The 15,555-nt window shown below is 35.3% G+C and overlaps 1 protein-coding gene across 2 annotated transcripts; it reads left to right on the top strand.

Annotated features, from left to right (window-relative positions):
• Window positions 1-246: 246 nt before the first annotated feature.
• LOC123684157 lies at window positions 247-14,859 on the top strand. 2 transcript variants are annotated; one of them, XM_045623313.1, is made up of 6 exons: window positions 281-339; window positions 399-472; window positions 10,599-10,798; window positions 12,479-12,681; window positions 14,164-14,419; window positions 14,698-14,859. In XM_045623313.1, exons 3-6 carry the CDS (start codon window positions 10,715-10,717, stop codon window positions 14,824-14,826), a joined length of 672 nt encoding a protein of 223 aa, XP_045479269.1. In that variant the 5' UTR covers window positions 281-339; window positions 399-472; window positions 10,599-10,714; the 3' UTR covers window positions 14,827-14,859. The 2 variants fall into 2 exon arrangements, with proteins under 2 accessions (XP_045479268.1, XP_045479269.1); XM_045623312.1 differs by lacking the exon at window positions 399-472 and having other exon boundaries at window positions 247-339.
• Window positions 14,860-15,555: the final 696 nt, after the last annotated feature.

Below are 15,555 nucleotides of genomic sequence, written 5' to 3'. Positions count from 1 at the left end.
CTTCTAAATCATACGAGCTTGAAGCTTCACAATAGATGGAGTCCATGAATGTTATGTTCCTTTGAGTTCTTACATAATGAAGACAATGATTAAAAATAATTTATTTTCTTAATTTGAAAAGCTTTCAACTGAAATGGAAATTAGTTCTGAACAGAAAATAATATTAAAGGTCATCTTTAGTTTTAAGAAATATTATATCTTGATGAAATATTGAAAAAATTCTATGATATCGTTATAACGAAAATATTCCTATCAAGTTTTTATGACACCGATTTTATGTCAGTGTCGGAGTGATATTTTGTTTGGAAATGCAGTCTTCGAACGACAATCCATTGGGAGGTAAAATCATTTTTAAGACTTCGTGATATAACCGTGGTGTTTCATTGCACATATTTCAGTAGGAAGATGGAAACTTTCTGAATAATTTACCAACATTAACCCCATCGTCAAAATAATATGTCAACTTAGTTAGGTATGTAGAAAATTTCAATCATTATGAAAATTCGTCAGAAATACCCATGAACATAAAAACGATTATATGTAATCTGAGAATTGAGCTGTCTGTATGTAAAATTTATCTCTACTCAATATTTCTGGTGAATGCAATTGTGTGGGCTAAAGTGCGATAGATATTTCATGAGTTTGAGATGAGTTTGAAACAATGAAAAACACGTATCGAACTTCAGGCTCGATCGAGATGAAAATTTGCATTGGGATATAAAATAAAAATTTCAAGCTTCATGCAAAATTTAATATTAATCGCAGAATCCTTCTGTAGTATTCCAAAGAAATCAATAGAGGTATTATTCTGTTTCATTCAAAGAAAACAATATACAATTGCAGACAAATTTGATATATGAGGAGATGAATATAACGGGTGTTTTTTTTCGAGGTATATAACTTTGAGTTGGCATTTCTGCTCAAGATGGCGACCGATTTAACAGCTGTTAAGTGATTTATTCTCAGTTTGGTTTGGCAATTCATCATGAATAGACCCACGCCTGAACAACGCTTGCAAATAGTGCAATTTTATTTCTAAAATAATGGTTCTGTACGGAATACGTATCGCACACTACGTCCATTTTATTTTGTTTAGCGATGAAGCGCACTTCTGGTTGAATGGCCACGTCAACAAACAAAACTGCCGCATTTGGAGTGAAGCTAATCCTCAAGTGTATGTCGAAACACCGTTACATCCAGAAAAACTGACTTGGTTTGGTGCGCTTTATGGGCTGGTGGAATCATTGGTCCGTACTTCTTCAAAAACGATGATGGCCAGAACGTTACAGTCAATGGTGATCGGTATAGAGCCATGATAACTAACTTTTTCATTCCTGAGTTGAACAACCATGATGTCTAGGAGCTGTGGTTCCAACAAGACGGCGCAACATGTCACACAGCTCGTGCCACAATCGATTTATTGAAAGACAAGTTTGGTGACCGCCTAATTTCACGTTTTGGACCTGTGAATTGGCCTCCAAGATCTTGTGATTTAACACCGCTAGACTACTTTCTGTGGGGCTATGTAAAGTCATTGGTCTATGCGGATAAGCCACAAACCCTTGACCATTTGGAAGACAACATTCGCCGTGTTATTGCCGATATACGGCCACAAATGTTGGAAAAAGTCATCGAAAATTGGACGTCCAGATTGGACTACATCCGAGCCAGCCGTGGCGGTCATATGCCAGAAATCATATTTAAAATGTAATGCCACAATATTATCTTGCGGATAAATGAAATTCATTTCAATCGAATAATCCATCGTTGTTTAATTGCAATTTAAAGTTCTATAGCTCTAAAAAAAACACCCTTTAGGTTAATGTAATCGGTTGACGTACACTTCATCTCTTATTTCATAACAATCTACACGTTATATTTTTCACGTTAATAATGTATAAAAGAAGAGGCTTAAGTACTGTCTATAATTCAGCGCCCTATAATAACAATTTCAATCTTAATGTAAAATTACGATCGTCAGAACCATAGAAAAAATCAAGCAGAATATAAAAAAATATATCTTAGGGATATAAACATGTACCGGAAACTCTGATTTCGAGATGAACGGTGTGTATTGTAGTCATCATCCTGTATGATGCAGTTTAACGAATCTTTACAAATCTTCGCTATAGATTAGGAAATAAATACCAAAACTTATAATTGATTTATTCATCACAGATTTTTTTTTTTAATTTATAAATCAATTATTTGGAATATGTTTTGATATAGGAAGAAATAAACTTCTGTGTTTTTGGTTTCCAAAACGAGATATGGGATTGCGGTTTTGATTGCAATTTCATTCCGAATGGATTCTAGAAATGAATGTTATAGAATGACAAATATCTAACCCATTTTCGTTTCTTCGAACGAAAATTTGGGGTTGATCCATCAATACCTATATATCCACTATCCGTTGAACATAAACAGTCACGAACTCTCTATCGCGATTTTTCGAACACGCAAAGTTTGAAACGAAATCCGGATATCGTTCATCGGAATGTTCTCAAAATTGCAACTAACACATTATCGACGTGTCTGCTGTCGGTTGGATGTGATATCCTAGTGGAGCTGCCAGTGGTTGTGAAAATATACCTAATGGCATTCGGGAAATGCCCTAGACAAGGTATCAGTATGATAGAATAGCACTTAACATATTATAACATGTAAGTTGCCAAATGGCGAATGCGCCTAACCTAACCTAATCTAACCATAAAGTGCACATAGTCATCACACTGCTTCTATGGATTGTGCCACATTTCATTTTGGTAATTTTATTTGAATGTAATGATATCGCTAATGAGTGCATCTATCATTGCAAGCCAAAGAGTAATAAACATCGATAGAGGGAGTATACGAAATTTTTACATCTCCCCAACATGGTTAGATTACGTTGTCGGATTGTGATTTATTTTCAAATCCACAATTTTACTATATCGTTATGAATGTATTTATTGAAATATATATTAAATATGCAGATTTGAAAACTTGGTATCCGATATTTTAGAACTTATAAAAAGCAGAATATTTATTATTTTCTATATCTACCTGCTGAAATCCAAGGTTTGGCAACTTTTGCTCTCCTAGTGTCATTGGTGGTTTCACGTTGTTTGGCGCGCTTGAAGTTTGTTTTCTGAATTTCTGATATATTTAGGTATTTATTTCAATATATTTCGAGTTAATATGAAACGTTGATTCACTATGTGAAATACGAAGTGCGTTCTTTGTGGAGAAACTCGCGAATTGAGTGAAATATCGCATCATTGATATGTTTTCATTTCCGCGCGCTTCATGTCAAATTTGATAGTTACTGTTGGGGACAAAATTAGCTCACTGAAAATGACATATGCTCCATCTATCTATGTTTATTACTCTGAGTTGCAAACTGAATACTCACAGCAAGTTAATCGAAATTATTGAAGCTGAGACAAGCTTACAAGGAAGTGAAATCACACAGACGGACAGACTCTATAGAAATTCATTAATTAACTTATGAACATCTGAGTAATTATTTCGTTTCAATATGCAGTAAAACGTATTTACATTAACTTTTTTCTAATCTTCATAATGAGTAATAACTTTTAATATTCAGAGAAACAGTATAGCAATTCTTCTGATTATGAAATTCACATCAGGTAGGCCGAGACTATCGATCCGCGAATTTGTTTTGTTACGCTTTTAATGAAGATTTAAATCAACTTTAACACATAGTGGATTGTGAAATCAATAGCAGTAAAAATGTATCGGTTAAAATGAAATTTTTTGCGCAAACGTTGTGAATTCATTAAGTCTAGAAAGGAGGCTTGGAAATTGTGTAGAACTTTATAGATAATCAAGTAATTAATCAACTTCTATTCAAGAACTTTCTTAATCATTTCACCAGAAGCATAGAAAATTCAAGCAGAATCAATTAGCAGGATCCGACTAAGTTGAAATTTAATTTATTTAATATATTCATGCCGAAATTTAGGAGGAACGCATCGTCAAAACCTCATTATCCAGCTAAACTAACCGACAACAATGACATCTTACTGAATCACATCTCATAAATACTTATATACAGTTCTAAATGTCATCTCCATGGGTGCATTAAGCATGTGAATGCACGAGCGCTCAAAAGCTCGTGGTGTTGTCTCTTATTTTATGAGGGTCCCAACAAACATAATCAATATTTCACATGAAGGCATATATCATAGGGGTCAGTTCCTTCTGAGGCATCATAAAATATCAAGTAGGGTAGAGAAATAAAATGAAATCGATTGATATTTCATGTGAATAATATATGAATTTATTTCCAACTAATTTCGATCAGGGAGGCGTGGTGGAGGCCATTGAACGTGGTCAGAAATGGAGACCTATATATCTAGTTGGAGGAAATTATTTTTATTTCATATCCAGTTGAAGGAAACTCTTTATATTTATGTACTTCGGTCAAAACTTATTGTGGGTATTAAACCATATTTTATTGAGGAATTTATGGAATATTCTTTCAGGTCTTGATGAATTTGTTACATTTTTGACGGTTTTTTTTTTAATTTTCATTTTATTGATTATGGAAATAAAGATTATGTTTATAAAATACTGTTTAAAATTATTTTTATATAAACTCTCTAGCACTATCTACTGCTTAACATGATGCACAATCTATTAATTTGTCTATTTCTTTGAATTAGTTCCTTCAAATGATGTTGAATACCAATACTTCTAGCTGGAATTATGAGGTATAATATCATGATTATTTAAATTGCTCTCGCTGGACCAATTTAAGATATTTCTATTCATTTCAAGAATCTCAAAATCTACTTGAGATGAACTGACAAAATTAACTGTTTATCTTGCAAAAAACCGAAGGCCTCCCAAATTCGCGCAAAAAAAATTTCGAGAATTCTCAAGATTGGACTAATATTGGCCTATTAGGCCGCAATTGTGACCCTCCCCACTTCGCCATTGGAAGAGAACAAGTATCTTCCCGAATGTATTTCCAAACCTGTATAAATGTACAGTGCATCCCATTTTGGGTGAGACTGCCAGGTTTCTCGCTTGTTATTTAAGATAGAGCCTTGCGGTTTTCACGTTCCTGTCCTACTTTTTCGTGAAACTCAAGTTGGTCTAATCAGATTTTGCATAACTGTTTCCGTTCAAGAGATACGGGGCGATTTTGGAAATTGATACTTTTCGGACCCCTCCTTTATCTTCGAAGTTATTAGAAATAATGCTGAGGTAAAAACTACGTCTGAATCAGAATTCTGCGTAGAATCCAGTGGCGTACTCAATTTTTTTTTTCGGGGTACGGTTTTGAAGATTCAACACAAACCTATATTTTTTTTAATGGAACACCCTATATATCATTACTTCGTTGAATTCGTTATTTTTTTCCCTTCGAAATGATGTATGATACTATATAGGTAGAATGGTCAGAAATGTTAAAAAAACACTAAAACATCAAATAATGAGGATTTTTTGTTAATGAGCAATGGATTTTCCATATGAAAAAAAGGATTAATTGGATAATTTTCATTTGTGATTTTTATTTATAGTAGAGTAAGCAAACAAAGATAATACACTCATCACTAACATGAAAAACAAAACGTAGGTACCTACCTAATAGCAACAAATAAATAATACAAAAATTCATAAACATTGCAGGATATCTTACAGCTTAAACTGTTCAAATTACTGTCCATTTTCCTCTAATACATAATTGACAAAACTTTTCAATACGCCTGAGTGCATTTAATATTATAAAAGGGCGGTTTTGTAAATCCTGGAGAACTGCCTCTCTTGATGCACGAAGTTCTTCGAGACTGTTATGTCTTTTACTGTAGTATATTATATGTATTAGGGAAAATGGACAGCAATTTGAACAGTTTAATCTGTAAGATATTATGCAATGTTTATGAATTTTTTTATTATTCATTTGTTGCTATTAGATAGGTACCTACGTTTTGTTTTTCATATTAGTGATGAGTGTATTATATTTGTTTGCTTACTCTACTATAAATAAAAATCACAAATGAAAATTATCCAATTAATCCTTTTTTTCATATGGAAAATCCATTGCTCATTAACAAAAAATCATCATTATTTGATATTTTAGTGTTTTTTTAACATTTCTGACCATTCTACCTATATAGTATCATATATCATTTTGAAGGGAAAAAAATAACGAATTCAACGAGGTAATGATATATAGGGTGTTCCATTGAAAAAAATATAGGTTTGTGTTGAATCTTCAAAACCATACCCCAAAAAAAAAAATTGAGTACGCCACTGGATTCTACGCAAAATTCTGAGTCAGATGTAGTTTTTACCTCAGCATTATTTCTAATAACTTCGGAGAAAAAGGAGGGGTCCGAAAAGTATCAATTTCCAAAATCACCCTGTATCTCTTGAACGGAAACAGTTATGCAAATTCTGATTAGACCAACTTGAGTTTCACGAAAAAGTAGGACAGGAACGTGAAAACCGCAAGGCTCTATCTTAAATAACAAGCGAGAAACCTGGCAGTCTCACCCAAAATGGGATGCACTGTACAGTAGGCATTAATGAAGAGAGCTGAAGATATCCTGACGCCAAGAGAGAGCTTTTTTAGAGTTTCGTAATAACCAATTTGCAATGTTATCAAAATTGATTGAATTTCATTGAAAATCGTACAAAATCGACACTGCGTTTTCAGAAACTTATTTAATGTTATTGTCATTTATGTTCGGAGCTGAGGGAAAGTGCCTCATTCAAACGATCCAAACTTCTAACTCGAACGATTTTCGAGGAAGGGTATTGATGAATGGTGTCAAGAACTCATTATTTATTTCCGAGAACGTTTCAATATAATACTCTTTTTTTGACTGCGACTCCAGTATAGGATCGATTGTGCAGGTTTTAACGAACTCGATAATTGCTCTTCGTACGATGGGAATATGTATTTTTATATTGCTTTCGAGTATACGGAAGGTATGATAACTTCCGGGATGAAAAAAAAAAACAAATCTTAAATTTTTTTTAAATGCAGAATATCTCGACTCGTGACGGAAAAATAAGATATTATTATTTATATATGTGAAAAAAAAAATAATGAATAGTAAGTGTCGGGATTCGATCCCGGATTCAATAGTTTCGAAATCCGAATTGAAATTCAAAAAATTCATATCTCCAGTACTATAAATTCAAGGACTTTGCGTTAGTATTGTCGTAGCAATTTATGTGGAAAGCGGCTCCATGAAAATTCTAGGTCGGATATACGGTATGATAAGGTCAACCAAAAACGTGGAATAACTGAAATCTCAATATTTCATGTTCTACTAGTGCAATTTTGATTAAATTTGCTTTGAGTATTCTGGTTGGACACTGAAGTTATCAAAGGAATTTAATTCATTTTGAATATAGGACATGCGTTTGGTATGCTTAAGTCTTCTCTCGAATTTATTGTGTTAAATTTTACCACATCTATAAATGTTGATGGGCATAAGCCTATTTTTGTAGTTTTATATTTATGACGTGATTGGGTCACTTGTTACTTGTCAAAGCCACGATGATTTAAATAATCCTTTTGGGGATATTGCGTCCTCGGATTCTTAGACGATCAGAATACCACAAAATCTGAACCCAACGCATCCGCCAATTTGCAACGATTAGCTTTTGTATTGGAGTTCCAATGAAAACGATACATTGTGAATTTCAACCGAGTTTCCTTCAATTCTCTAAACTAATTGCTACATAAAGTTGTATAAATTAACATATCACTCAATAAGTACCGGGATGGGCGCCATTTTGCGTGAACATTTGGTCATGAGTGTACAACGTTGCTTTCGCCGTTTTGCAATAGATGGCTGTAGCGTTAAGAGCTAGTCGAAATGAATAGATCGTAGATTTCAAACAATAAGCTTAGGTTTTTGTAAACATAACGACATCGAAATATTAGTCGATTTGTGTCTGAATCATAAAGTTATTCTCGATTAAACATGTCAGCTTACGAGCCAAATTCTCGTTATTTGCGGAAGGTTTCAATTATCTCCTTTATTATGAAGAAATCTGCGACTGGGCTCATCGATTGCTCTTAAATACATATGGTGAGTCCACTATTATCGAAAGAACTTGCTGAGAGTGTTTTCAACGCTTTAAAAACGGTGATTTTGACGAGGAAGACCAGAAGAGAGAAGGTTATTGAAGACGCAGAATTGAAGGCATTACTTGATCAAGACTCGTGTCGAAAGCAACAAGAATTAGCAGGATCATTGGGAGTGACGCAACAGCTATTCTAAAACGCCTGAAAATCATGGGAATGATTCAGAAACAAGAAATTTGGGTGCCATACGAGTTGAAGCCGAGGGATGTTGAACGGCGTTTGTTTTCTTGTGAACATCTGCTTGCAAGACAAAAACGGAAGGGATTTCTGCATCGCATTGTGACTGGAGACGAAAAATGGGTTTATTACGATAATCCCAAGCGCAGGAAATCATGGGGATATCCCGGCCATGCTTCCACGTCGACGGCCAAACTGAATTTTTACGGTTCCAAGGTCATGCTCAGTATATGGTGGGACTAGCGATCCGAGCATTGAAAGACAAACGGCCGCAATACAGCGTGATACAACATGATAAAAGGATTTTATAGCATGACAATGATCGACCCCATGTTGCGAAATTGGTCAAGACAAACTTACTTTGAAATGGGAAGTCCCACCCCACCCGCCGTATTCTTCAGACGTTGCTCCCCCGGACTATCACTTGTTTCCATCAATGGCACACGGCCTAGTTGACCAGCACTTCCGGTCTTATGAAGAAGTAAAAAATTGAATCGATTTGTGGATCACTTCAAAAGATGACCAGTTTTTTCATCGCTGCCCTAAAGATGGGAAAAAGTGGTGGCCAGCGATGGAAAATACTTTGAGTCATAAATGTACACACATCGGAAAAGTCTAAGGATATTCTTCGAAATGATTGGTTTTGAGTTAAATGAAAGAAAATTCGAGGAAATTATGTATAGATGTATTCAATAATTGTTTATATACTTCAAATAAACCGAAATTTTTATAATGAAAAAGTGAAAAACTGAAAAAAATCGAAGTCTCTAAATTGCGAAAAACATAGTAATTATTCTTAGTAATTTTTTATCGAAAATCAATTCAAGTTTGGCATTTAATACAATGTGTGGCCTCCTCGTTGATTAATTACGGCTCTACACCTACGATTCATAGACAAAATCAGATTATTTAGGTCTTCCTGATTTAAATTTGTCCATTCAGCTGTCAGAAGCTCCCTGAATTCTAAAACATTTTGGACGTTTCCCATATTTGGCGTAATCCTTCTTTGAAGCATGTCCCATACATGTTCTATCGGATTCAGGTCCGGAGATTGTGCTGGCCATGGCAAAACATCAATTCCCTCATTATCCAACCATTGTGTCACAATACGAGCGGTATGGGGACGAGCATTGTAATGCATCAAATGGAAGTTTTCACCAACAGCTTCTGCATAAGGTTGTACAATTGGTTGCAGAATATTTTCCAAATATTGCTGAGCACTTAGAAAACCATCAGGAAAAACGAGCTCTGTTCTACGTCCAATGGAAATTCCTCCCCACACCATAATTGTACCACCTCTATAACGGTGTACTTCCTGGACGTGTCTCAAGCGTTCTAAATTACCAGATCGTCTCCATAGTCTTATTCGACGAGAATCTGGATGATATCCGAATCTTGATTCATCTGTGAATAAAACTGTGGACCACTCATTGACACCCCAATTTTGAAACTCACGACACTAATTCAATCTTGCAGCGCGATTTCCTCTGGAAAGTGGTGGACACCTAATGGGCCGTCGGGAATGAAGATCGGCTTCATGAAGACGATTCCTCACAGTATCTCGCCCAATGGTCAAATTATAAGCCCGTTGAAATTCCATAACCAACTCAGGAGCCGTTATAGTGGGTTGCCTTCGGGCGGTCAAAACCAAAAATCTGTCTTGAATAGCAGTTGTACAACGTCCACGTCCTGGATGATTTTCGGCAGGATCTCCAGTTGTTCTGAAACGCCTCCACAAACGACTTATAACACTTTGTGAAACACCCATTCGCTCAGCTGCATCGACTTGTCTCATGCCCCCTTCAAGTAAACCAACCACTCGATTCATCTCTTCCAAAGTTAAATGATGTCGTTCCATAATAAAAAGAAGTTGATAGAAAAATATTGTCGATGTTATAACCCAAAATCGATCTAACGAATGCATGAAATGATTAAAATCAAATACAGAAATTTTAACTGCGACATTCATTTTTTTTTTTAATCATATCTCCCATATTTTCTTGGCTAGCATATGTATACAACCAAAATTCATTCCGCATGATGATTTCAATTGATAGTCTGCAAAAAACTTGAGATAAAAGCAATATGCGATTTACCATGCGAGATATAATGAAATATCCTTAGACTTTTCCGATGTGTGTATAACCAGTTTTTACAATAAAGCCTCGAATTTTGGCAAAAAACGGCGAAAGCAATGTTATTCCCTATGTAGTATTTATTGATCTGAAAATAAGAGATATCAAACGAAAAAATGAATGAGGAAAATGTTATGCGGTTTCATATATCAATGTTTCCTTTTCAGAATTTCAGTATGTGGTTTATAAAGCAGCCCCGGCCAGAGTTTGTTTCGGATCAGCCCTCGAAAGGGATACCAGTCCCATTGGTAAAAACTTAACTGGATTTCAGAAATTGTTCACCATGGAGGCTAACCGTCTGTCGCCTTTCTCCTACGAAACCGAAAAATATGGGGCCACATCCAATATGAATAATGCCCCCTTACCGGTAAGCTTCATAGAATAATCCGATTAGAATTATTCGAAATCTTCGGTATTGAAACTATAAATCTGAATTCAATAGTTCCTACATAGTTCATAGTTACTGAACGAGAGGAAGCCACTGGCGTGAAGTCATGATCTTTTGATCGCTCATTGATTATTCGCCAATTGACCATATTCACCGTCGCTATATTGTTGTGCGATAATACCAACTACCCAGTGTTCCCAACGAAGAAAAAATTTTTTATTACTAGAAAAATTCCACAATATAAAGTTTATAAGTGAAGTTTATGTGTACCTTTTCTGGCTCCTACGCCAGATAGGCTTGTGTGGGACAATATTTCGCAAAAATTTTACCTTTTGGAAATAAATACATTAGTGAAAGCTGGTTTATGAACAAATTAACTGTGGCCGATTGTATAAATGAAGGCTTCGCTCCATTTTTGGAAATAGTCAGTGGAAGAATAATCTCTATGGCTGATAGTATTTTTGATATTAGCGGTATTTTTCTAGTAAACTCAATATTTCTCCGTTGGGAACACTGGGTAGTTGGTATTGTCGCACAACAATATGGCGACGGTGAATATGGTCAATTGGAGATACTAATATTATGAGGTCTCCGAGAGTGCAATTGGCGCATGAATCAACAAGAGCCCAAAGGTTCCTAATCACGTCAGAGTTGACCTAATTTTATTTGGTTCATTATTATTAGGCCTATTGAAAAGTCCCCGGTCTGATGCACAGATGGCGGTGCTAGTATTGAATCAATATGATATTTAGTTAGAACCAACCTTCAAAATGAGAATGAGAAAGCTGTGTGCAAAATGGATGCCACGCGAGCTCACAATCGATCAAAAACAACAACGTGTTAATGATTCTGAGCAGTGTTTGAAGCTGTTCAAGTGCAATAAACCTGAATTTTTGCGTCGATATGTGACAATGGATGAAACATAGCTCCCTCATTTCACTCTGGAGTCCAATCGGCAGTCAGCTGAGTGGACTACACACAATGAACCGAATCCAAAGCGAATAAATCATAACAGTCAGCTGGCAAGATTATGGCATCAGTATTCTGGGATGCGCAAGGTATAATTTTCATTGATTACCTCCAAAAGGGCCAGACCATCAACAGCGATTATTATATAGCGTTATTGGATCGTTCAAAGAATTAAATCGTTAAAAAATGGCCCCATTTTAAGAAAAAAAAGAAGCTGTTTCATCAAGAAATCGATGAAAACAATGGCAAAATTGCATGAATTGAACTTTTTCCTGTTCTCAGACCTGAAAGGAATGCTCGCTGGAAAGAAACTTAGCGCCAATGAAGAAGTAATCGCCGAAACTGAGGCCTATTTCGGAGCGAAAGACAAATCGTACTACAGAAATGGTATCGAAAAGTTGGAAGATCGCTATAATCCCTGTATCGCCCTCGAAGGCAACTATGTTGAATAATAAAATGGAATTTTGCCAAAAAAAGTGTTTACTATGGTAGACCGGGGACTTTTCAATTGGCCTTTATGTTTATTGAAGTAGAATATAATAATAATAATAATAATATAATAATAAACTTTATTTTCTTCAACCAATTATCGTATCGTATTAGCTATAAGAGAAATCTTATTCATATTCTTTTCTTAGGGTGTTAATTCAATAGTCATACATTATTTTTCAAATGAACTTCTGCTTTCAGATGTTAACTTTAGAAAATGGAGAAAGAATAAAATTCAGAACTGGAGGTAGATCAGAAAGGTTCACCGATACAATCATAAGGACACCATCGCCAACTAGATATGAAGTAACACTCAAGTGGGACTGTGAGAAAGAATGCAAATATCCATTCAACAACAGTAAAGAAGATGATAGAAGAACTTACAGATTGACAACAACACCAGGGTGAATAGTACATAGGCGTACAACTTTGTTTCCGCCGTTTTTTTTTCAGAAATTTGGGGCTTTATTGTGAAAAACTGGTTATACATTTATGATTCAAAGTATTGCCCATCGCTGGCCACTACTTTCTTCCATCTTTCGGGCAGCGTACGAATCCCGCGTTGAAAAAACTGGTCATCTTTTGAAGCAATCCATTCAATCCAATTTGTCTTGACCACTTTCGCAACATTCAACATTGTCATGTTGTAAAATCTCTTTATCATGTCTATCGTTGTATTGCGGCCGTTTTTCTTTCAATGCTCAGCTGAAACGCATTAATTGCGTTCGAATACGATCGCCTGTGATTGTTTCAGTCGGTTTTAACAACTCATAATGCACTACGCCGAGCTGGTCCCACCAAATACTGAGCATGATCTTGGAACCGTGAATATTCGGTTTGGCCGTCGACGTGGAAGCATGTCCAGGATATCCCCATGATTTTCTGCCCTTGGGATTATCATAATGAACCCTTTTTTCGTCTCCAGTCACAATGCTATGCAGAAATCCCTTCCGTCTTTGCCTTGTAAGCATCTGCTCACAAGCAAAAAAACGCCGTTCAACATCTCTCGGCTTCAACTCGTACGGCACCCAATTTCCTTGTTTATGAATCATTCCCATGACTTTCAGGCGTTTTGAAATGGTTTGTAGCGTCACTCCCAATGATCCTGCATGTTGCGTTTGACACGTGTCTTGATCAAGTAATGCCTCCAATTCTGCATCTTCGAAAACCTTCTCTCTTCGACGTCAAAATCACCGTTTTTGAAGCTCTAACACCACACTTGACACGTTGAGAGCATCCGATGAGCCTCAGCCGCAAATTCATTCAAATTAAAGCAGAAAATTAAAGCCTTCTGCAAAAGACGAGAATTTGGCTCGTGAGCTGAGATGCAGACACAAATCGACTAATATTTCGATGGCATTATGTTTACAAATAACTAAACTTATTGTATGACATCTACGATCTATTTATTTCGACTACCACTTACCGTTACAGCCATCTATTGCAAAACGGCGGAAGCAAAATTGTACACCTAATAAATTTATCTTTAACTGTCCAAATATAAATTTCCTACTCGAAATTAGAATCTAATCAGCCCAATATAAACCTGAAATTATAACTGAATCAACCTTTCTATACAAAGTTTAACGGCTCTGTTTATATCGAAATTCAGCTTATTTGATATACAGAAGGTAACTATCCAGGTTTGCGACAAGAAATTTCAGAAAAAATACGATGAAACACTTTTCAATTCAATATTAAGATTTAACCATTCCCTGATTGAAATGGATTTTTCGAAATTTATAAATGTGTTTTTTTCTCCTATTTCGAACCCACAAATGAAGATAAGTCGTAAATAAACACACATCATTTATCAAACATATTCTACAGAAAACAACGACAGACAGAGGAGAATACTTTTTTAATTTGTCATATATTTCTTCCAGTCCTGGGTCGTATGACATGAACAAATGGCAATGTAGAAAAGCTCTGACTCAGGATAACTTCGGGAAACCAACGAAGGAAGACATCATAGAGATGATATGCGTTTCTCGCCCGAGGCATGAATGCACTAAATGTAAGAAAATATGCGTGGGTGATTATTGGCATAGGGACTATAACATATTTTTGTGCATGCCTTGTTGGTGGGAGGAAAGGAAGACATGCGAAATATACAAGCCGAAGGAGTTACAGAAGTTTCAGGTTTGTTATACTGAAGTAACATATGTCTAAATATACTAACTGACAAAGAACATTTCAATCATTTACTCCTTGCTGTACTATCTATGTTTTACTAAAAAAAAAATAAAAATTTGAACACCTCCTTCTGGGTGTAGCAGTTTCTTTGTCAGTTAGTAATATATTCGAAAATTTCGTACTGAAGGAATTTTTTAACGTACACAGTGCAAAAAGTTAAAATTCCTGGTATTTTCTTCAAATAATGTATAACGTTGGGCAATAAATAACTGTATTTTTTTCAGAAAATACGAAATTGCTCCTTTAAGCACAATCACGAGGGTACAGAGGCTGCCATTAATCTCCTGACACAATCGAGGCTAAAAAAGAAGATGAGATTAGAAAGATATTTGAATAATTTTATGAAATGTTGAATATATTGCTCTTGAAATATACCTCCTACTTTAGTTTTGTTTGGCCCTTCTCCAGAAAGTTTTCATACAATTGTATGTACATTTGATGAAATTATTAATTAATAAATTATGAAACAAGAATTCACAATATAAACTAACTGACAAAGGAACTGCAACACCGAGAAGGAGCTGCTTATTTTAAATTTATTTTTATTTGAATCTTGACTGTTTGTTATTCTGACCGCTGCATGTTGCAAATGAAAATTAACAAAAAATTTGTGTTGCTGTTGTGCATGTGACCAATTTTTTATTTTTATTTTATTGTCGTTGAAAATCCTGCGTTCAAGTATTCATTTCAATTTCAATAATAATGGAAGAAAGTAGCTACTGCAATAAGAAACCATGAGACTACAACATAAACATGTTTTTATCGACCCTGTAGGAATGGATCTTACAAAGATCTATACCATTGAGTAGGTAATTGAAGGACCTTCAAATTGAGGTGTCACATGACATACTTTCCCATTAAAAAAAAACAATGACGTCATCTCTCTCGCATGAATGTCAAAAATTGAATAATCAGAAATATGAATCGACATGTTTCAGCATTTTTCACAAAATTTGTTTTTTTGGGAGAAAATTAATTCATTCCATAAATTTGCACCATACTGTATATACATCTATGTTTATTACTCTGAGCTTGGTAGTGGTATTAGTGAGAAAAAAAGGAGTCACTGCCAGTGCCATCTG

This window comes from Harmonia axyridis, chromosome 7 (assembly GCF_914767665.1).
Source record: "Harmonia axyridis chromosome 7, icHarAxyr1.1, whole genome shotgun sequence".
Taxonomy (NCBI): Eukaryota; Metazoa; Arthropoda; class Insecta; order Coleoptera; family Coccinellidae; genus Harmonia; species Harmonia axyridis.
The sequence above is the reverse complement of the archived record's forward strand: the minus strand, read 5'-3'. Positions and strand labels throughout refer to the sequence as shown.

Coding starts and splice junctions, on each gene's coding strand:
- LOC123684157 (XM_045623312.1), top strand. CDS start 309: ATGCAGTCTTCGAACGACAATCCATTGGGAG. Junction 10,799..12,478: donor TGAATAATGCCCCCTTACCG/GTAAGCTTCATA, acceptor TTCTGCTTTCAG/ATGTTAACTTTAGAAAATGG. Junction 14,420..14,697: donor AGGAGTTACAGAAGTTTCAG/GTTTGTTATACT, acceptor TATTTTTTTCAG/AAAATACGAAATTGCTCCTT.